Genomic DNA, 23,148 nt, shown 5'->3' with positions numbered 1-23,148 from the left:
AAATAAAACCATTCTCTCTCTATCATCTCCTTTCACTGTCTGATTTTTCTTCAGGGTGCTTATAATACAGCATCTATTGAGAGAAAGGGACTTCGACTATTTTGTTTTACTGTCATACAGTCGGTGCTCAATAGTTATTTGTTGAATACGCAAGTGAATGAATTATACAGTATGTGAATTAAATGTGAAACTCAGTTAAGTTGCATTAATTAATACAAATGAAAGAACATCTTATTTTTAATTTACAGTCAATGGTCAAACTTAAATTTATACTTACAAATAAGTTCTGTCAAGTTTAGAATAGAGAAATCATCTTCTGGCTTCTTTGTTTTTCTTTGAAATGTTACCAACATGTATATTTGCTTGCCACAGAAATTTAGTATGTGGTAATTTGCCAGGATTGGTTCGCCTTGGTGATCATTCATCATCATCTACTGTATAAATCCAGACCTTACTTTGCCATTATCAGTTTAAAAACAATACCAATTAAACCCTGGTTTTTTGTATTTTGCTTGGGCCAAAATATAGTTAACACTATTATGAGTAAAGATTAAACAAGTAGTCCAAAATCGATTATCAGCTATGCCTTTCAATATAGGTTGTCATGAAGTCTTAAGAGTAGAAATAGTCATATTTCCATTTTGGGGATGCCAAAAAAAGGATAAAATATGCACAACTAAATCAATAACAGTAACTCAGTAAAGCAGAAAGCCAGCGCTTCCAGTTAGAGGGGTGTCTAGTTTTCAAAGCCCCACCCACGTCCCTCGTCCTTTGGGTTTGATTCTGTCTCCTAAGTGCACATGGCCTCTTCTTTCCTGTCCACTCATCAAGCCCTGCTCTCTCCACCCCAAGAACTGCGAGCCTACCGCATAGTCTGAGGCTCAGTTTCTTAAGTGCTGTAGAGCTCTCCTGCAGGGGCCCGCAGGTGACTCCAGCAGTGCCTGACGGCGCAGTGGATGTCTATTATGTTCGCTCTTCATTACCCTTTGGTTTTCTAGTTTAGTTTTTCAGCCACAACAGTGCTGTGACAGATGCGTGCTTGTGGTAGATGACAACAAATAACACTTTGTCAATAATGCAATGTAATTACAAAAGATAGTAATGAATCTTTCGACTGCTAGTGGATCATGATGCAATAATACTAATATTTACAATAGTGCTTTGCAGTTTACAGAAAATCCATTGCCAGTATCGCATCAGATTCTCGCAACAGCCCAGCGAGATAGTTGTCAGCTGTAATTCTGGTGCTTGACCTGAGCCTCAAAGTGGTGTAGTAACCATGTGGGCTCTTGCTTTCTGTTGGGCCGTACCGAGAAATAAGAAATGGTACCCATCATGGAAAATGTCTTACTTAGATTGTTTATTTTGTGGTGCAGCTTTTCTCTCAGTTTTGTTTCTTTCTGACCTAGTGGAGGTGGAGGATCGCCCCTCCTCCCCATCAGAGTTTGTTTACTTTACCATAGTAACGTTTTACTGAATCATACTTACTCTCTTCCACAGTCAACAAGTGAATGGGTAGTTTATGAATGTGAAATAGTTTTCATAATGTAAAACTAAAGCAAGATGTTCTTATTAAACTGAGTAAACTGACTAGTTATCAATGCTTAATTTTTTAATACATCTTTTTTGTATGTAGAGAGTTTTTCATGTATTTTTATTATTATTAGATTTAAAGTATTTAGTTACCTTTTCAGAAAAATATTTAAGTCTCTGGTTTATAATTCTAGACCTCAAAAGATTTCACATCATTTCAAAAATCTGATTGTAGGTTAATGCTAGGTCTCTTCGGTAGGAAAACTTACAAAATTGTTTTTTTCTTGAAGAGTACAGTTAGTTTTCATTTTCATTTTTTTATTGAAGGGTTAAACTTTTTATCACTAATAAAATTTTTAGTGTCTTGTCAGTATTTTAGTTTCTTATCTAATCTTAATTTCTTAAAAATTGCAATAAAAACTTAAATTTATTTTTCATTTTAATGAATTATATGTGTTCTATATATAAACTGTCACAGCATGAAATCAGTTTTTTGCCTTGATTCATTCTAAATCTGAGATTTCTATTAATTAATATTATAATTAGAAACATTAATAGAGACCGGCAACTTTAAAAGCATACTTTGCTTCTTGACAATTTAGCATATTTCTCTGAGCGCACAGGACTTCAAGAACCTTCAGTTCACTAATAAATTTATTAACTCAAACTTAAAAGAAGTGAAAAGTCTCTCTTTCTTTCACTCTCCCCATGGCCAGCCTGCTAAAATAGATTATTCATGCTTATTTGATTCAGGTAGGCTTTTGCAAGCTTCCCTACTAGGCCTGGGAATGTGGTACATTGAGGCCTTTTCAGAGGCTTCTGACATAGACCAAGCTTTTATTGCATGGTGTTTTATTATTACCAAATCCTAGTCTCCACCCAGTTTGTAGGCACTCTGCTTATTCTTTTGAATCAGGAAAGGTTATCACCTACCTTAATCCCTGCGGCAGTGTGGATTAAGGACACCAGTGTGCCCCAGGATTCTCAAAGAGGATCCTGGAAACTTCTTGTTTCTTCTTTTTTTGCTGTCTTTACTAAATTCTATTGGGCCTTAGAGGGATTTGCATCTGAAATGGGCAACCTGGTGTTTTTCTCAATGAAGACATCAGATCAAAGTTCAGTTAGTCAAGGCCTTTCTAAAACATTAAGGGGGCCTGGACTTACACAATAAAAAGATGAGCTCTAGCAGAGATTGCAGTAAAAACATTCTGAACTATAATCCGGATAAAGAATAGATTATAGGCCAAAGAACAGACCTTGTTTAAATTGCTTTAGACTAATAACTTTACATTTTAAAACTCGACACCCTGTTTTTAAGAAACAAATTTTAACGTCACATAGTTTATTAGTCAGTACTTTCATGGTGAACAGATAAATCACCTTTTGGGAACCATACTTCTGTATATTGTATTGGAAAGATTAAATTAAGCCAATTAACAGGTCTCTTTCATTAATGAAAATTAAAGAGTTCCTTATGGAAGGATGAGCAATCATTTTATTTAGAAAATAAATATGAAAGCCATGAACTGAATCTGAGAATAATGTCTCTACTAGGCTTAAATGTTTTTTATCCTCTGTTACTGTATAATTTGATGTTTGTAGGCATTTAATTTAAGAATATGAATCCTTAAAGTCTTAAAAATGCAAATATCTAGTCGGGCAAATGTCTATTTCTAATCTAAATTAGAAAGTTATTAATTCCTTAGTAAAATATGTTAAGATCCTGTTATGTATAATTCTTCAATTTCTCCAGAGGCTCCCTAGTTTGTTGAATGTTCCAAAACTTGTCTGTTTTGTAGCATTCAGGACTGTTGAAATTATGTAAATTTAGGTCAGAGATTTCACTAGAAACTAATGCCAGGTGGAACCATTACTAGCTCAACTTTGGATAGAGGTGCACGTATTTCTCATGTGCTAGAAGAAAGAAATCAGCCCAGAGTTCCTTCAAAGCAATATAAGAATAATATTACATTACTAGGATTTTACTATCCTGTGTAAATAAATTCAGCATCAGTAGTTATTAGAGTTTCTTAAGAGATAACTAATGTGTTGGTGGAATTGCCAGTGATTATGCCAGATTTCTGATTTATCTATTGCAGTTTACATATATTCTCCCATTTTACACTGTGCTTTGTTCCCAGCTGGAAGACCCTAGTACATTTGATGCTATAGGCTTACTGTTGTTTGTAAGTAATGTTGAATATACATACAAACTGCCTGGTGAGAATTTAGTTTCAAAATGATGCTCAGTTTACTGTACTTAAGTAGCTAGTTCCTTTTGGGTCCCTCACCATGCACTAATTTGCCTTAAGTTTTCATTGATTCTTAGCTACTATCTATTTGTCCTTAAAACCTAGAATTTAAAAAAATAATTAAGACATGTATATTAAATTTTTTTATTTAAGAAGGTACACATATCCATAAAAAAACTAAAGAGGTTTTAAATTTTTATCAAACTTAGGGAACCACCAAGGAGTGAACAAACATGGGAGATGAAAAGGTAGATTTCTAACGACACAGATTAATTTTAACGAAGGTTGTTGTATATGCTTCTTTGAAATTTAATGCCTATGTGCCTCAGCTTTTTCTTATTTGCATTAAAATGCATAAACAGATCAGCGTTTTGCTGAGCGTAGGACAAATAAATTGTATTTTTTAAATATATTTTTTAAGCACAAATATGGGTTTTATTAATAGGCTGGACCAGTATCGTCTTCAAGATTTGGTCACTATTATGATGTATCAAAAAAAATACCACAAGAACTACTTAAGGCTTCAAAATGGCATGGATTTTTTCTTCCAGAAAAAGTACCTTCAACCATTAACATAGAACCCTGGTAAGTTCATGACCCAATTTTGATTTCAAATGTTAATAGAATACATTTTTACCACATTCTTTGAAAGATTGCATATCAAAAGTACATCTCCTAATAATAGATATTAGAATCCACGTAATATGTAACCTTAATTGTGCATGTTTCTTATTATTTCACTGTACAGTAAGTAGGGTGGGAAAAAAGTAGGTTTACAGTTTGTATGGAAAAATGATACAATAATTAATAATACAAAAATAAACTTGCTCTTACATACTCATAACTGTAAACCAACTGTTCTCACCCTGTACATACAGTTTTCTTTTTCTGGCCTTATAACTGTTGGACATGCTGTTACCCCTTAATTTGCAACTTAAAAAGTCTGGACACCAAATTGCAATACCTGCTGTTTTTATTTTCAAGAAAATGTGAAACACTTCTGAATCAGAGTCTCTCAGTTATAAATGCAAATAGATGCCTAAATATTACTATTTAGATGCCTAAATAGATGCCTATTGATAACAATAGCAGCAAAATAGTATAAAGTAATGTTGTTGTTCCATGTTTTCCAATAAATGCTGTTTCAGAAATTAACCACGTGCATGTTTTCCAGTATTTTATTTATTATGGTTTTCTATCTCCAGTAATGTTGTAAATAAAACAATCTATTTTTTTAGATGACTTAAGAGAACTTAGGGTTTGAGTTTTACAGTGAAGAGTTTTAAGTATTAAACCAGTGCTACTAGTTTAAGGCAAAACTCTGAAAAGTACAGTACTTGACACTGAATAATTTATAGAAGTTAAGAATATTTAATTTTATTATTATTGCAGTAGAGTCAAGGGAAGGTAGTCCACGGAATCTGTTACCATCTTTATTTTCTTTCACACTGTAAAACCATTATTTTCAAAGTGAGACCAGGTATTAAATGGAAATCTAAAAAAATAGACAGGAAGGTGTGAACTGAAGTGACTTAAATATCTATGATCTCTTTCCCAGAAATATTACATAAGAATTTAGTGAAGACTATCCTATTTATTTTTATCAGATCTGTTTGAAAGCGAAATTCTGCACTTCATTACGGCGTTCTCTAGCCTGTTAATGAGGGACTGCTATGTGTCAGTCACTGTAGTATATACGTCACCTTTGTTACCTATCCTGTGAAAGTAAATATTCCCATTTTCCAGAAGAAGAGACCTAAGTTCACAGAAGAGATTTATCTGAGGCTCAACAGCTTCAAAAGATTTTCATGTCCTTCACCTTCACCTTCCTGTGTTATGGAGGAAAGAGTGCTGACAAAGAAATTTATAAAAATCTGGGTTTTGATACTGAGCTTCAGCCCTACTGTTAACTTTGGGGAAAATCCCTTAAGTTCAGTGAAGATCAATGTCTTTCTGTGAAAAAGTGAGGTGGGGAGGAATACCATTTATTCTACCTACATCACTAATTTTTTTTGTTAAGGTTGAGTGATTATGTTGATTTTACTAGTGCCTAAGTTTTGTTATTCAGTGAACCAGAGAAAAATATATACAGGCCTGGGAAGGTCAAAATAACTTCCAGCCCCAGCTGGTGTGGTTCAGTGGATGGAGCAAGGGCCTGTGAATGGAATGGTTGCTGGTTCATTTCCCAGTCAGGGCACATGGCCTGGGTTGTGCAGAGGAGGGGTGGTGGGGGGTGTTACAGAGGGCAGGGGCGCATGAGAGGCAGCCACGCATTGATATTTCTCTCTGCCTTCCCCTCTCTCTAAAAATAAATAAATAAAATCTTAAAAATAAATAAATAACTTTTCCATTATTTCTTAAATAGTAAATGGTGGGACCCAGATGCACAGTCAGTTCTTTCTGACTCAGAAACCTTTGTTAGTGATAAGGCTATACTACCTCCATTCATGGACTATTTAGGAGAAATAAAAAATGTAAAATGGACAATAAGTATGATGTAAGTGAATGGAAAATAATATGATGATACTTTGTAATTAAATATATATATATAAAGGATATAACTTTTTCTAAGCCAGAAAGTACAAGGTTTTTGTTCATTCATTGGACAACTAAAGGGTGGAAGACTTAACACTTGTCAAAAACCTGCTGCATGTCAGGCATTGTTCCAGGCATCTGACCATAGAATAACTAATTCTCCCCACAGCCCTCTAGGAAAAATAATACTGTCCCAATGTCTTAGGAAACTTGAAGTCAGAGACGCTAAGTAGCTTTCCCATCACTGACTCCCAGTGACTGAGCTGACACCCAAACCCGAGTCTCCTGAACCTCCGCCCTTTCCTGACCGAGGCGGCCTCTGTTCACTGCCGCGGTACCTGGGCCGCGCGAAGCCAGCACCAGAAAAATACCACCTGAACCGGCTGCGAGAGCACAGTCTCCTTTGGTCTCTAAAATACACTTTTCAGAATCTTTTTTGAGAACTCGCATTTTTACAAACAAAATAAAATTTATAGATTTTAATTATCAAGGCAATATTTCACTTCATAATGGTTAACCGATAATTCATTTATTTCATATTAAACTTAAATGCTTAATTAAATGTAATTAAACTTTAAACATGTAATTAAATTAATTTTGAAAATGGGTACTTTACCATGTGAGATGTATTTTAATTTATGAAAAGCGTGTGCTCATCTCACTAAAATGAACCTTACTGGTTCATTTATAAAATAATAAAGCTTAGCCTTACAGTTATCTATACTTTTCCTGTAATTAAAACTAGAGGACATAGCTGTATCCTACTATCATGTGTGAGGATATAACATATAATTCCATATTTCTAAAGGTACTATTGAAACATGTAGAGGTTTGTTTTTTTTTTTACAGTAAGAAAAACTAAGGTCATTTAAAATTTGGATTTTAAATTATTGGCAGGTTTGACTATAGAAAATTTTCATTCATGCAGTGTAACCTGTCAAATTAAAGCTTGGGTATAAAAACTGGAGATGTATTGCAATAATGTTACCCAGTTGCTTTTGTTTTGATACTTTACTGTCATAAATTAGATAATCTGAGTCACAAAACAATGATATGAAAATAAATTTTGAGAATAATTCTGTAGTCACAGATTTTTTAAATCTGACATTGTTTGTAATTAAGCTTCTCTGACAAGTGTGCCCAAACACTCTTCTGTTTTCTTATCAGAAAGATTCTTCATTCTTCAGCACACGATAGTGTCTCAACTTTCTTATTTACTAATGAATCTACCGACATACTCCTTAACCTGCTGTTACAGACTGAATGTTGGTGTGCCCCAAAGCCATATGTTGAAGTTCTAATCCTCAGTGTAACCGTATTTGGGTGTGGGGTGTTTGGGAGGTAATTAGGGTTAGATGAGGTCATGAGGGTAGAGCCCAAGTCTGATGGGACTGGTGTCCTTAAAGATTGAGAGACACTGAGCTCACACCTTCTTCTTGGGTTCACATCCAGGAAGGACCATGTGATCACGCAGTGAGAAGGTGGCCATCTACAGCCAACGGGGAGAGCTCTCACCAGACACTAACTCTACTAGCGCCTTGATTTGGAACTTAGTCTCTAGAGCTGCAATAAAATAAACACCTGTTGCTTAAGCCACCCAATCTGTGTTATTTTGTTATGGAAGACCAAGCTGACCAATACACTGACTATACTGTAAAATACCACTTTTTTATATTATAGATATGTCAGGTCTTGAATATTGAGTTCATATGCAGTTTGTAGTAAATATAATATATTTACTTTGATATTTTTTTTGAAATTAAAGATTTTATTTTGGCATTTATCCTAACAATAGCTAGTAGTGTCTTATATTAGCTAAAAGTTTTGTGTTAAGTTGAATGAACTGAAATCTGAGACAACCAGTTATCTTTCCAAGAAAAAAAATAATTAGTGGAAAGAAACTAGGTGTAATACTTAAGATTTTAGAAGTCATTTCATTTTTATTCTCCTGCCAAGTTTCCTTACCAGTTTAAATGGAACCTCATTATAAGCCTTTTGTAATAATATTTTCCTATTGAAATCATAGTTATGCTCCCCTGCTTTCCTGCTTAACTTTCGTTTTTACTTCTGTCAGAACACAGTGCATTGTGCTGTAGTTATCTGGCTTGTCTACAATCTCATTTTCCCACTCAAGCATTGGAAATCCTGGAGGAAAGGGTTATGCTTTCTTTATCTATTTATTCCCTGCATCTAGGACACAGGCGTTGAGTTGAGTGTTGGTGAATTAGTGAACCAGTGCACAAAGTATGGTAATAACTCGGAGTAACTATATATAGCCTTGCTCTTAGTATAATGATTTAGTGGGATAAAACCACTAAACTGAAACATAGCCATGTAAGAGTATATTTTATTTCAACAATACGTATCCCTTAAATCGAGAAGCAGAGAACCACACTATATTGAGAAATTACCAGTAGAAAATTAACTCATGAGAAAGGAATTTTGGAAGAGTTTCTAGCTAAGACTAAAAGTTTAGAACAAAAGTCATGAAGTTATAGAAGTATAATATAAACAACTTTATTAAAAGAATATAGTGAGTGCCCTGGCTGGTGTAGCTCAGTGGATTGAGCATCGGCATGTGAACCAAGGGGTCGCTGGTTTGATTCTCAGTCAGGGCAGATGCCTGTGTTTCAGGCCAGGTCCCCAGTGGGGGGTACTCAGGGGGCAACCACACATTGATGTTTCTGTCCCTCTTTCTCCCTCCCTTCCCTTCTCTCTAAAAATGAATAAATAAAATCTTTAAAAAAAAAAGAATATAGTGAGTGATATATTAATACTAATATCTGAGGTGGGAGAAAGGCGAGATGTACGTGTAAGGAGGAATTTTACCTGTCTGCTTATCTGCTGGTGGAATAATTAAAGTACAAAGATAATATCTGAACATTTATAGAGAGAACTAATATCATGAACCTTTTCTAACATGAATTCAGATGTTAATTTCAGTTCCAAAAACTGAAATCCATGGTAAGTGGTCAGATAAGCCCATGAAAGGCTGCCAGCTAAATTCCCTGATTGGACTATCTACAAGACTCACATAGTGAGTATTTAAAAGTATGGAGAGAAATGCCAAAATTAAACAAAAATTATTATAGTTATAGTCCTGTTTATGTGTGTTTACTAGTAAAGATACTCTTGTTTTCAGAATAAAAAATATTTTTATCAGCATACTTCTTCACATACCACAGTAGTTTTCCTCAGTAAGCGACAGAAGGGCTGGCACAGGGAGGCCTGAGAGATGTTTGTCACACTGTTAGCCATGTTCACCTCTGGGTGGTGAATTTAGGATGTCTTTTTCTATTCTCATATGTTTTATGTATTTGAATTTTAATGATAAACATTTTTTATAATATAGAGGTATTTCAAATAAGCAGAAAAGCCTAGTCATTTGGGAATAATACAGTGAAATCCTTACCTCATGTCTCATATCAAACTACATTTCTAAAGAGTTAAAGATTTGATGCTCTGGCTGGTGTGGCTCAGTGGATTGAGCGCTGGCCTGTAAACCAAAAGGTTGTGGTTCAATTCCCAGTCAGGGCACATGCCTGGGCTGCAGGCCAGGTCCCCTGTTGGGGGCGTGCAACCAATAAATGTTTCTCCCCGCCTCTTTCGCCCTCCTTCCCATCTCTAAAAATAAATAAATAAATAAATAAATAAAAATTTTAAAGAGTTAAAGGTGTGAATATAATAAATGAAATTATAGAAGTACTAGAAAAAAACAGAAGAGAACGTCTTAAACTTTTGCAATGGTGGGGAAATCACAATGAATATATATGGTGGACTGATCTATTGTTACCTTTCTCAATTTGAAATATCCAGGACTCTTTGAAGGAACACTTGATTCAAAGGAAAGAAAAAGCTACACTTGTAACATCTTTTTATGTTTAGATGTGCTTAGAGAATGACGAGGGCGTGCTGAAAGGATACAGAAGTCAGCTCAAAAGAGCTCCCACTGGCCAAGTAGGAGACAATTTAAGCATCAAAATAAATAATGATAGTAATGAATTGTAACTACCATTGAGTAAAACAGGAAGCCACAAGTAGATACTGATACATATCTATGTATGAATAAATAAGTCATTGAGGAACAAGCTATTGCATAGCCTCAAAGTACCTCCCTGCAAAATATTTATTGACTACAAAGAGGAAAGAATAATTTTGTAGTGGCGAGGCCTGGCAGACGTCACCTCATGGAGTTAACCTTACCAGTAAAGGGGCAAATTGAAACCATGTATCACCTCATAACATGCAGTGAGAAGAACTCAGCAACACTTCTGCCACATTCCTACTAAATATACATAATCTAAACTTGATCATTAGAAAACATCAGTCAAACCCAATTGGGAGCATTCTCCCAAATGCCTGACCTGTAATCCTCGGAAGTTTTAAAACCGTAAAAACCAAGGAACTTCCAGATTGAGGGAGACTGAAAAGAGATTTGGCAACTGAAAACCTGTCATTCTGGACTGAGTCACTTGCTAGAAGAGATGATACTGGGACAAATGCAAAACTTGAATGGGGTCTGAGGATTAAATGTATCAGTTATATCAGTATCCTAAGTCAGATGGTTATATAATTGTTAAATAGGATAAAGTACTTGTTTGTAGGACTTACACCCAAATTAAGAAGTAATGGGTCATCATGTCAATAACTTATTAGTAGAATAGGGAAAAAAGGTTTTGTTCTATATTTACAACTTATTTTGTAAGTTTGAGATTGTTTAAATTTTTTAAAAAATATAAACGTGCATACACATGCATAATACTAATATCTTCAGTATATTTAGACCATTTTTAAATGGGCAATAACAAGTTGAGTACTCTAATACAAAATAGGCAGAAGGTCAACAGCATGTTCTAAAAGAAGATAAAGAACTAGCTAATTAGCCTCACTAATAATCAAAGAAATGTAAACAAAAACCAAAGAGATAGCATTTTTCAACTATCCAATATTGAAAATGATAATGCTGTGAGTTGAAGATGATGTGGAGAAACACAAGCCTCTCGTGTTGTTAACTGTTAGAGCACACGTGGTTAGATCAGCTGCAGGAAAGTGGATCGGAACGTTAGGCTGCACATTATCATTTTCCCCCTCATACCAGTTCTAGGAATTTATCATAAAGAAGTAATAACACAAGTCAACAAAGAATGATCCCCCTAACTCTGTGTCGTACTGAAAAAATCTGGGAAAAAACTAACAGTTGTCAGTGTGGATTAGTCCAATAAATTATATTGCATCTAAAAGTGGAATACCTTGCTTGCAAAGAAAGAAGATTCAAGGAAAGAGTATAAAAAGTATATAACATATATAATATAATGTATAATATGCAACATAAGTGTGCAGAGTAATGATTTTTCACGAAAGAGCACAACCTCTCTCAATAGTGTTTTTGTCAGACAGTGGGTTGTGTCATCTGTGCATGCAGTTAAGCATCAAAAAGAAAAAAAATCAGTAAATGACAGCCTTCAGGGTAAGAGTAATGTAATTCTTAACCTGAAAATTCCTTGTGAATAGACTTTACCATCTTTATAGTCACATGCAAAATATATGCTAATATAACTAGCTCAGCAAACTATTTTACACAATTAGTCGGAACATTTGATACTATGTCTATTGTGTTATATCTCACTGTTCGTCATAGGTGAATACCTGGCAATGAATCATTTTAATGAGAAAAATTATCCCTAAAAAAGAAAAAGAAATGTCATTCTTGAACCATATAATTTTAAGTCAAAATGGACAACAGAGATTATCCAGTGCAAATCCATCAGTGTGCAAATGAAAAAAAATCACAGCCCAAGACAGGAAAATTAAAGAATTTGCCTCATATCACACATTTTAGCTACAGTTTTTGCAATAGGTAGGACTATAGGTAGAATCTTAAGCATACTGTTCACTGTGCTCTTCTGGCATCTAGTTTATATATTTGTAAATCTACATTTTTTAACGTTAAATTTTCTTCATAAATCATGCACCAAGTTAATACAAGTGAATGTCTTAACAGTACAACTAAGAGAAATACCTTCCTAAAACTACCATATTTTTCAGACTATAAGATGCACTTTTCTTCCCCCAAAATTTGGGAGGAAAATGGGGGTGCGTTGTATAGTCCCAATGTAGCTTCCCTGGCTCACTGGGCGGGAAGGTGGTGGAGTGAGGTCACCGCTGCAGGAAGTTGGTGGTGGCAGAAATGAGGCGATGCTATGGGCCCTGGGCTGGGAGGAGGGGGGTGTCCCAGCAGTGTGAAGCAAGGGAGGCAGGAGCCAAGTCCCCACTGCAGCATAATAGTGCTAGGAAGGAGGGTACAGGAGGTGCAGGCACATTAGGAGAAGAAAGCCTGCGGCACCCAGACATGCCTCCATCACGTGACTGGTGTGTCCCCCATTAACATTAACATAAGCAAATTCCACTGCAAGGTCACCTGTCAATGTGGCCCTGCAGCTGTTGCAAAACTACAACTCCCATCATGCTTGGGCAGGTTGGGACGAGGGAAGCTGTAATTCGGCAACAGCTGCAGAGCCACACAGGCTGTGCAAAACTGCTGTCCCCATACAAGAGTGTTGCACAACCTGTGGCCCCCCAGCAGCAGATCCCCTCATAACAGTGTCAGCAGCAGATCCCCCCATAACAGGGTCAGCAGCAGATCTCCCCATAACAGTGCGTCATCCACTGATGTTCTCAGCTACAGCGCCCCCGTAACTATGAAGGACGCAGTGCTGATAGTTCTGTCATTACTGTGTTTTGTTGTAGAAGATGCGATAGGGTACCATAGTCTCCTGCTGAATCTACCCAAATTGTGGGAAGATGTCAAAGCAGAAAAGGATTTCTGCTTTAAAGGATGTTATTAAATATTTTATCACATTTTTTGCTTCAAAATTTTTTTCCTATTTTCCTCCTCTAAAACCTAGGTGTGTCTTATAGTCCGAAGAATACGGTATACACCAGACTACTTTATTTGTCTACCTTAATGGAGCCCCGTTCAGACCCTGTCTCAGCCACCTGTGTATGTGAACCCACAGACTTTTCCTTGAATCCGGATCTCACTCTGAGGCTTTACCTTAGTTTAGGCCAAGAGCAAGTAACTTCAAGTGAGAACTTGAGTTTTGAGTGTCACTTAATTGTTGTATAGCCTTGGGCAAATCACTTAGCTTCTAATGGGTCTTAATTTTCTCAGTCATAATATGGAGCTAATGACTATCCTAACCTCCTAGGGACATTGTAGTGATCAAATGTTGGGACTGGTGCAGAAGGTTTTGAGTATTTATTATGTACCAGACATTGTACCAATCAATAAAATTAAAATTAAAATTGAAATCAAGTAGCTTTGTTAGAAACAAACTGAGCTTGTTATTATTATCTGAGTAAAAAATATCACTCAAATTGTTAATTTTATATACATCTTATTTTATTTTTGTAGTTTACCTTTTCACAAATAAAGTCTTACCTATTACCCAAGCTTTTTTGTCATTGGCACATTTATTCTTTTATCATATTAAGATTTGTAAGTATTTCTTTGTTTATCATTTGAGAACCCGAAACGTAATTATCTGTTATCTACTTGATTTCTTTCCTGGATATACTTCAACTGATTCATTTTCTTACAACAGACTTTTTTAATCTTCCTTAAGAGATTAAATGACAGAATTACTTTTTACAAGAAAACCAGTGCCATTTGTTGATTTACATTAAAGTTCTCTGATGCAAAATGTCTGTTAGACCGCAAGCTGATATTGATAGGCACAAAATTTTTTTCTATCAGCTCTTTAAAAAATGTTAAACTTCCCTGGCCAATGTGGCTCAGTTGACTGGAGCATCGTCCCACATACTGAAAAGTCGCTGGTTCGATTCCTGGTTAGGGTACATAAGTAAGCAACCAATTGATGTTTCTCTTTTACATCAACGTTTCTCTCTCTCCCTCCCTGTCTCCCTCCCATTCTTCCTCCCACAGGTGAGGATAAAAAAATGAAAGTTAAGTTTATTCATCAATATAGATTTACATTTTGTCATTGGGTTCCTTTTTCCATGTGTATTAATACAAAGAAATAAATGGTAACATAAACAGACACGTGAATAATGAACATGGAACAATGTTTTTAACTAAAAATTTAAAATGCTTGATATTTACAGGTAAAATTTAAATTTCTAATAATTACTTTCATATTCTTTGTGCTGTTATAGTTTTAAAGATATTGTACAATCTCAAGATAGATCATTTTACTATAAAATTTGTTGAAAGCTATGAAAATCATTAGAGAATGTACATGATTTGAAATGTAGTGCCTTTGGAACATACTATAAACACTTTGATAACCTCACCTTTGTTAAAGGTCTGGAAACATGAGGAAGCCAGGGTCATGTTTGTAACCAGGTTTCCTTCTTGCCAGTTTCTGTTTTATGAGTTACTAGACTGCTGAAGGGCAACAATAAAAAAAAAGACAACATCCTCAAAATCAAAGGGGTTTAATAAAAAAAATTTAGATAACAATAGAAGTTATTTATTTTCAGACAAAAAACATACTATTATATGAGATTGCTGACAAAGAAATATACCTCATGGAGATTAACAACACCTAATATTTTTAATATCAAGACTGTATAAAATGATTCCATTTTAAATGATATAATTTTATGTATACAAAAATGAATACCCTCAATTTGTATACCTAAATGTATTGATTTTTCCCCATTTTATTTTGTTACCCCGTATTTATTTTCCTAGAAATCTTACATTGGAGAAAGGTATTTTATTACTTAAAAAGTTCTAAGCATTGTTGGTTACATTATTTATGTCAGTGTTTATAATGGGGAACGAGATTAAGATGTATTGGCTTTATGTTCATTTTTATTCTCATGTCAAAAGAAAGGCTTTACCTTTGAAGAGAATCTTAGATCTACTTACAGTTAACAGAGAGTAAGATGAAAAATAAATAACAGATCGTGTTGGTTGGATAACTGGTAGCAATTACAACACTAAAATGTAATTTATGTATGTGGTATTTAATAATGTGCCTTCCGATAGCAAATTTACTACCGAGTACTTAAGGCAGATTTTATTATTGAACAATTTGAGGCAGAGGGGAAACGCTCTAAAATTTCTTCATGTGTGTGAAGTAATAATTTTCTTAGGTAGGTTCATTATTGGTGGATAAGGGTGCACTGAATATATTCTTGATCCACCCTCCTTTAACCCATAGTGACATTCATCAAATGGTTGGCTGGAATTCATTTCGTAATCTGGGACCTTGGAGCAGATTTCACCCCCTATGCAAAGCTAATTGACCCAGATAGGAATTAAATCTGCTATGTTTGAACAGCAACACTGTGTTGGGAAAGTTAAGCAGTTGAGCTAACCAGGACAAATATGGGTGAAGATATGAAATAATCTCATCATTGTCCTTATGGAATATCATTATTTATAGACACATTTTCTCACTCATGGAAGTAGAAAAATGTGTCCATGTAATTCATTGTATTTTCACTGAAAGTGGAGGAATAACTATATGAGAAATAACTGTACTGCCAAAACCTTCCATTGGAGCCATATTTGTTTTGCAAAGAACAGGACTCTTTTGGTTTTTTGGTTTTTGTTTTTGTTTTGTTTTATTTTGATTTTGTTAAATAGCTATTTGGGGGCTAGGTGTGAATGTTCAATAAAACTTTTACAGAGATACACATGTATTGTTGCTGACCCACCTGCCACTGACTTTGCACACTAAGCAGTCCGCTACCTGTACTGACTTTTATGTTCTTTAATGTTGCGTGTATGCGTCAAAGTAGATTTCATTCTTTCTTTAGGGCGTTTTTTTCTGCCTGTGTGATCGCTTTATCTAGAATCACAGTAAAGCAGATACTTTTGTATTTTTAAGGTCACCTATAGCATTTTCAACATTTGACATTTTAAAGTTTATGAATTAGCTATGCTCCAAAATTTCACTATCATGGCATTTAATGTTCACCATCGCACACAGGTTGTCCATTATGAAGAATCTTAAATTCAGTTAATGTTAAAGCAGATTTTCTTCACTCTTACTAAATTTTCTTTGAGATGTTTTATAGCATTTGCAAAGTATTTTAAAATAGTAACATTAATGCTACTACTCCTGTGCAAAATGATTTAGTTTAGATTATTTTATTAAATTTATACATTAATTTTATTGTCTTTTCACAAATGAAGTGGAGTTTACACTCACTTGTCTTCATTTGTCTTAATTCAAGTTTTTGAATTAATATTATTTTAGCAGTTTGTTCTAAGAAAGTTAAAACTTTGATGGAAGATGAGCTCAGGTGATCAGCACATGTATTCAGGTATACTTGGCAGAGCAGTTCATTAACTGTGTGTTAATTATCTATGATTACTCCTGAAAAGCTGTAGTGGCTTCATCTTTTAAGTTGCTTCATTAAATCATTAATTTTCATGGAGGTAACTAAACTTGACATAATTGAGTCATCTCAGTGTCCACAGGTTTTTGTCTTCCCGTGATGTCAAGAACACTAAGTGAGTTAATATAAGCCATGGTATCTTGTTCCCTGGATGTATTGACCTTACTTTTTTATAATTATTTATACTGTTTTGGCTCATTTTATTATATTTAAATAACCTCATGAATGTATACCTTTTAATTATTTACTGACTGTTTTAGCTTGCATTTGTATTTCCTCTGTAATCAGCCCATTTATATATTCAAACCACTTCTTACCAACAGTTCTTTGACCCATGGCTACATAGAGCTGCTTCAGTTTATCCAGAAAATCATTTATGAGGAAGGATTTGATGGATCCAATCCCCAGGTATTGAGTAACTTCAAAGCCTTTTATAATCATGTATGTAATGTTGGTTTCCAGCTCTCTAGGGGTACACCCAGAAGGTCTCAGATAATCAACAATGAACAAGCTGTTTTCCAAGCGGAGAAGATACAAACAAGCAGAGCAGACAGCCTTAGTTTGACTATTAATGTGCACCTAGAATTTTAGCTGTGGTCTTAGTGAATGCACGTAAGATGTGTATGTACATTGTGAACGTGAATTACTTTAAAAATATGTATTTACAACACCTGGAATTAGAAGTATCCTGCTCATTGTTGCTCCATTTCGAAAATTACTCTTAAATCAGCCAGTCTTACACTTTTCTATCTAAATTTTTATACTTCTATCATTCAGGCTTTAATTTCTAATTACCTTAGAAGTAAGAATTAATTATTTTAAGATTTTATTTTTATTGAAGTATGCTTTCAGTTGTCTCAGTGAATAAAATGCATTTTTATTTGCCATGTTAAAAATTTTATAACTTAACTATTTTTCTGTAGCTCTATTTTTTAAAATTTCTCCAAATTACCACTATTAAAGATGTTCTGGTTAGTTTAACTTAAACAAAATGAGGGAAATTTTATTTCTAGATACCATACATCTCAGAATTCTATTGCTACTAAAATGTTTGCATTTTATTTATATTAGTTTAGCAGAATTATTTCCCAGGCACCGTTATTTTTATTGAAGGACACAAAGAAGCCAAAAGTCTTATTTTTCTCATTATCAATTACATTTGCTCTTAATTCATAAATTGTAAAAATATGATTATAAACTTTACTGCTATATTTAACACTTTGTCCATGGCAAAATAAACACTTTTTAAATTTGTCTTGATCACCAGTTTAATAGCAGGTTGAAAATACTTATGTGTGTCTGGTGGAGCCAGACATTTATTTATAGATGACATTTCATGTATGTGACAGTTTTTGTGAAGGCCCTTGGTATACAAATGTAGTACAGTTTTGTCCTGCTCATTGTTGCTCCATTTTTGGTCTTAGCGAAGATTTATGGGCATCATGTCTTCTCTTTGGTGGCAGTGCCCGTCTGGAGAGGTAAATTGGTCCCTGACAGACACCTCTCCCCACTGCTGTGGTAACCATGGAAACGGGCATGTCATAACAGAGCCTACCATACAGTGTGCAGAGCTGCTGCTCTTGCAGGATGATGACACATCTTCTAAGAGCAAGAAATTTAAAAGAAAAAATAAACAATAGCAAAAGGATACATACTTACATGTAAATGTACCTGTATATACATTCTCATATATATGTACACACCACACAAACGTTCAGACAACCCTTAGTAAGGAAGCTGTTATTGAAATGTAGTGAAAGATTTGTTTTCTTAGTTGTTTATTAGAGTATGCAAACAGCACCATTTTCAATAAACAGCGTTTTATTTCATGAACATTGATAGATAACAAATTGCAGCTGGTTTCACTCCCTGAACCAGAAGTTCCGTAACTGTTGACTTTCATAAGGATTGAACAGGGTGGAGACAGACATTTCCATGGTGAATACCAAGAAGGCTAAATTTTTTTAATTAAGTAAAAATATACCAGTAAGTTATTATAATAGTACATTTCCAATATTGGAACTCAAATATAGTTCATGAATCCCCATATTGTTAAATTATAGATTGTATCATTTACTAAATTTGCAAGTCTATACATGTATCTCAAGAACTCTAGGTAGTTCAGGAAGTCACAGCGTGCATCTCTCACTCACCATGTAAAAAAATATTTCTTAGTCAAAATAATATTCTGATACTGGAATTAATCTTAACTTTAAAAAGATTAATTTTGCTATCAGAATGTCTCAAAAAACAGGGAATTTGTCATTCAGCCTTTGTTTTTACAACTTATTGTCATATTTTTAATGTGTATTTCTTGTGTGGAAGTATTATCTCAGTTATATTCTGATGTACTGTGCTCCTACTCACTTAAATATCTTCTCTCTCATAAATTGTTTGGCTCAATATTTTTATTCTTTCTATTTGCATATATCAGTTTATCTTTCAAAGTCACAAATCTCCTGTAGTCAGTTACTCTCCTGATTCATTTTCGTTAAAGACATATTTATAGCAGGTACTTTTCGATACAGCAGTGATAGGTATCAGTGGCTCTGGGTTAAAGTATAGCCCACCTTTAGTTAGTTGAAATGTTTAGAGAAGAAACGATATGAAGCTGCCCCTCCTTTACCTTCAGATTCCATTCTAACACCTCAATTTATTTTTACGGTAAGTCTCTCTGTCTTTTTTCAGTATACTCTTTCTGTTGGGAGCCTAAGTTAAGCTATAGTTCCTAAGTTTTGGGATGAAAAGTGAACTTTTTTTTTTAAATCCTCACCTGAGAATATTTATTTTAGAGAGAGAGAGGGAGGGGGAATATCGATGTGAGAGCAGCATCAATCAGTTGCCTCCCATATGGGCCCTGACAGGGATTGAACCCGCAACCGTTTTGGTGTACAGGATGATGCTCCGACCAGCTAGGACAGAAAATGAACATTAATTGCTCCAATGAACCTTAATTGTGCCACTTTACTTAAATTCTGAGTTTCTAAGTAATACAGAAAAAGGAATAAATAACATCATATTTCACAGATATATTCCACAAATTCATGAGAAACTTACTTATAATTCCAACATAGTCTCTGGTACATCTTATTACTTCATTTCACTCAAGGAATGCAGAAATAAAAAGAAAACTGTCCTGACCCATCTAGGGTCATAACGTATGGTATCTTAGGTGGTTGTCTACCCTAACCTTCCTGCCACGAGAAGAGGAAAATCGACCAGCTGCCTCGATAGTGTCGTCATGCTTCAGGTGCTCGGAGTCAGGGAGCTTTTCAACTGTGCTTAGATTCAGTTACTCTTTCTATTATCTCATTCTTGAGTTTTCTCCAAGACATTGTGTTCCTTCACATATTTGAAGGGTTATATGGTCTCATAGAGCAATGTTCTATTCTTTGTACTGTAGAAATGAGAAAACTGAGTCCTGAGTAATGTGTGTATCTTAACCTGAACCGTCGATCTGTTTAGTTCCACAGTCCAGACTGTGCGTCTCTGTCTTACTCATTTTACTAACTACTGCCCCCTAGGTGTTCCTCTTCTAATATTTCAGGGTTTTATTCATATTGCCTACTCTTCTTTGTCAATAAATTCTCCTTGAAAAGGAATATACAAATTCAGGTTTTATCTGCAGTATCAAAGAGATATGTGTTGGGCAGGAAATAATTGGATAATAAATCTTACTCGTGGTATTTTATAGCAATAGAAAGGGATATATCTGAGGGTATAGTTTCACCAGAGTTCACACTCTAAAGCAGCACATCTTTCAAGTCTTTGCTTTAAGAGAGGAATCTTGTTTTTCCCATCAGAATCAGAGTAATGATTTCCCAATTATTTCCAAGCACCAGGTGTTGCTGAGATCTTCCTTTGCCCAGAATTTTTTTCTGGATTGCTCAAGAAAGCATTTACATAACATTTGTTTGGTTAGAATAACCCAAACAGTAGAATTTATTATAAATACATCTGTTGGCAAACACTTTCTGACAGTCATGCTAGGTTTTATGTAATGGTTTTAAATGTTCTTTTTCCCAAGAAATGTCGGTCACTATAATTATGACAATGTCAGTAGTATTTTTAAATTTCAAAAAAAGTCAGTCAGTGCACACAATAAAATTAAATGAAGAATATTGAGCAGTCTATCATTTATTGAAAGAGTTACAGCATTTTGTAATACTAAAAATGGTTTATAAGCACTCCAGTTTAGATTTTCTTTATTATCTCTGATGTGTTATATATTTTAACTTCCTCCAAAAGATTCTTAGAATAGTCACTATTAAAAGTCAGAAACAATTAGAAGCCTGAGGCCTGTGATATACTTCAAAAATCTAAAAAGTAAAAGAAAAAAAAACGGTGTAATCTAGAAGATCTTCATTATGTTGCCTTATTATTGATCGTACATAATACTTTTTACTGTATCTGTGTCACCTCCTTGATTTGTTATAAAGAAAATTAAGAAATAGAAAACTAAAAGAGTCAACCTTTGGTTAACAAAACTTTACGTATTTACCTCTCCTCCACTTTCCTCTAGAAAAAACAGAAGAACATTTTGAGAATAGGAATCCAGAGTCTTGGTTCGCCTCTGTGGGGAGATGACGTTTGCTGCACAGAGCACTGTGACAGCAGTCACAGCCTCACTAAATTCCTCTACATTCTTCGCGGTCTTCTGCGAGCCTCGCTTTCGGCCTGTATCATCACTATGCCAACACACCTCATCCAGGTAAGCACTTTGCAAAACAACTTTCCCCTCATTAGTGATGCATGGTGAAGAGCAAAATATAAATGCTTTAGGGGTCTGATAAATGATTTTCATATGTCCCTTAGATAAAAGGGATTTCAGATGCTTAAAACTCCAGAGCTGCAAAATACCTTTTAGTTTAGATTATTAAGTCCTTGTGTATTTGTGGTTTTAATATACAGTGAATATGTGGTAAGTCCATCTTTACTAATTTTCTTCTTTGCTTTCTTGTGAACTTGATAGTTTCATTGTGATGTGAGGTTAATTTTTGTTGTGATATGTTTTAATTAATCATAAAGTAGTCTAAACATAGATCTTGAAGAGATATTTGTAGGCCTGTGTTCGTAGCAGCATCTTTGCAATAACTAAAATGGGGAGGCAAACTAAGCATTCATCATTATGGACAAGCAAAATGTGGCATATATTGCAATAGAATATTACTCATCCTTAAAAGGGAAGGAAAATCTGACATATGCTACAACATGGATGAGTCTTGGGTACCTCATTCTAAGAGAAATAAGTCTGTCACAAGAAGATATTGTGATTCTGTTAATACAAGTACTTCGAGTAGTCAGAATCATAGACAGGAGGTGGCATGGCGGTTGTCGGGGATCGGAGGACGGAGGGGATGGAGTGTTATTGTTTAATGGATACAGAGTTTCAGTTTCACAAAATGAAAAGAGCTCTGGAGATGGCTGGTAATGATGACAGCCCATTATGAACATATTTAATACTAATGAACAGTATACTTAAAAATGGATAAATTTTTATAATAAGATAAAATGGTAGATTTTGTTATTTTAATGCACATGCTAAAACACTCTGATTTGAATTGACTTACTTTTATAACAGAAGTTTTGAGTTTTGTTTTACTTTACTTCTCTAGGAAATAGCAATAATACCAGTACTAATAGCAGCTCAAGACATTGAAAGATTGCTCCTTGGTCATTTGGAAATTATTGCTTCACTGAGTTGTGCAGATTTTCCAAATATTTATCCACTATAAAAAATCACTTTAATATCATCAACATCCACAGTGTTGTATGTGTCTTGAGGTTAATTTTATCATTAATTAGTTTTCTGTTGTAAGAACATACCACAATTTCTTTTTCTTTTCACTTACCAATGGACATTTGAGTGTTTCTGGGTTGACACTATTATGAATAAGTCTGCCCTGACCATTCATGTAGAAGTCTTTGTGCAGATATATATTTTTGTCCCTCTAGGAATCACATCTCCAAAATTTTTATTTTCAGTCTTTTTTATTTTAGCCATTGTGGCCTGTGTGAAATGCTATGCCTGTGGTAATTCGCATTTCCTGGATAACTAATGATGTTGACCATCTTTCCATGTGTTTGTTGGCTATTTGCTTATCTTTTGTCTTAGTGTTTTGGCCATTTTCTTTTTAGTCATCTCATGATCAAGTTTTAAAAATCCTTAAACATATTAAGTACAGTTTTGCAATATTTTTCTTCTAGTTTGAGATTTGTCTTTTCTTAAAAATATCTTTGAAGAGCTAAAATTTTTAATCTTGGTGAAGGTTAATTTATCTGTTTCTTTAATGGTTAGTGGTTCCTCTTCCCCATTTTTCCCATCTTACTAGTCTTTGCACTCTAGCAATCATTTTCCTGTTTTTTCTTTCTAAAACATTTATAGTTTTATCCTTTCAAATGGATCAATGTCTTCTGATTTGAATTTTTACACTTTAGTTTGTGTTCTCAA

The 23,148-nt window shown here is 34.6% G+C and overlaps 1 protein-coding gene across 2 annotated transcripts in view; it reads left to right on the top strand.

The window, feature by feature from the left end:
* The window catches only part of ELP4 (elongator acetyltransferase complex subunit 4), a 200,721-nt gene that overhangs the window by 46,443 nt on the left and 131,130 nt on the right, over positions 1 to 23,148 (top strand). Inside the window, exons 5-7 of one of the 2 annotated variants that reach the window (XM_024559012.4) lie at positions 4,231 to 4,370; positions 17,021 to 17,105; positions 21,220 to 21,408. In XM_024559012.4, coding sequence (XP_024414780.2) covers positions 4,231 to 4,370; positions 17,021 to 17,105; positions 21,220 to 21,408 — 414 coding nt within the window. The remainder of the gene's footprint in view (positions 1 to 4,230; positions 4,371 to 17,020; positions 17,106 to 21,219; positions 21,409 to 23,148) is intronic. The other variant, XM_045194051.3, reaches the window with a different exon arrangement.

The sequence above is a fragment of the Desmodus rotundus genome, chromosome 5, assembly GCF_022682495.2.
Source record: "Desmodus rotundus isolate HL8 chromosome 5, HLdesRot8A.1, whole genome shotgun sequence".
Taxonomy (NCBI): domain Eukaryota; kingdom Metazoa; phylum Chordata; class Mammalia; order Chiroptera; family Phyllostomidae; genus Desmodus; species Desmodus rotundus.
The sequence above is the reverse complement of the archived record's forward strand: the minus strand, read 5'-3'. Positions and strand labels throughout refer to the sequence as shown.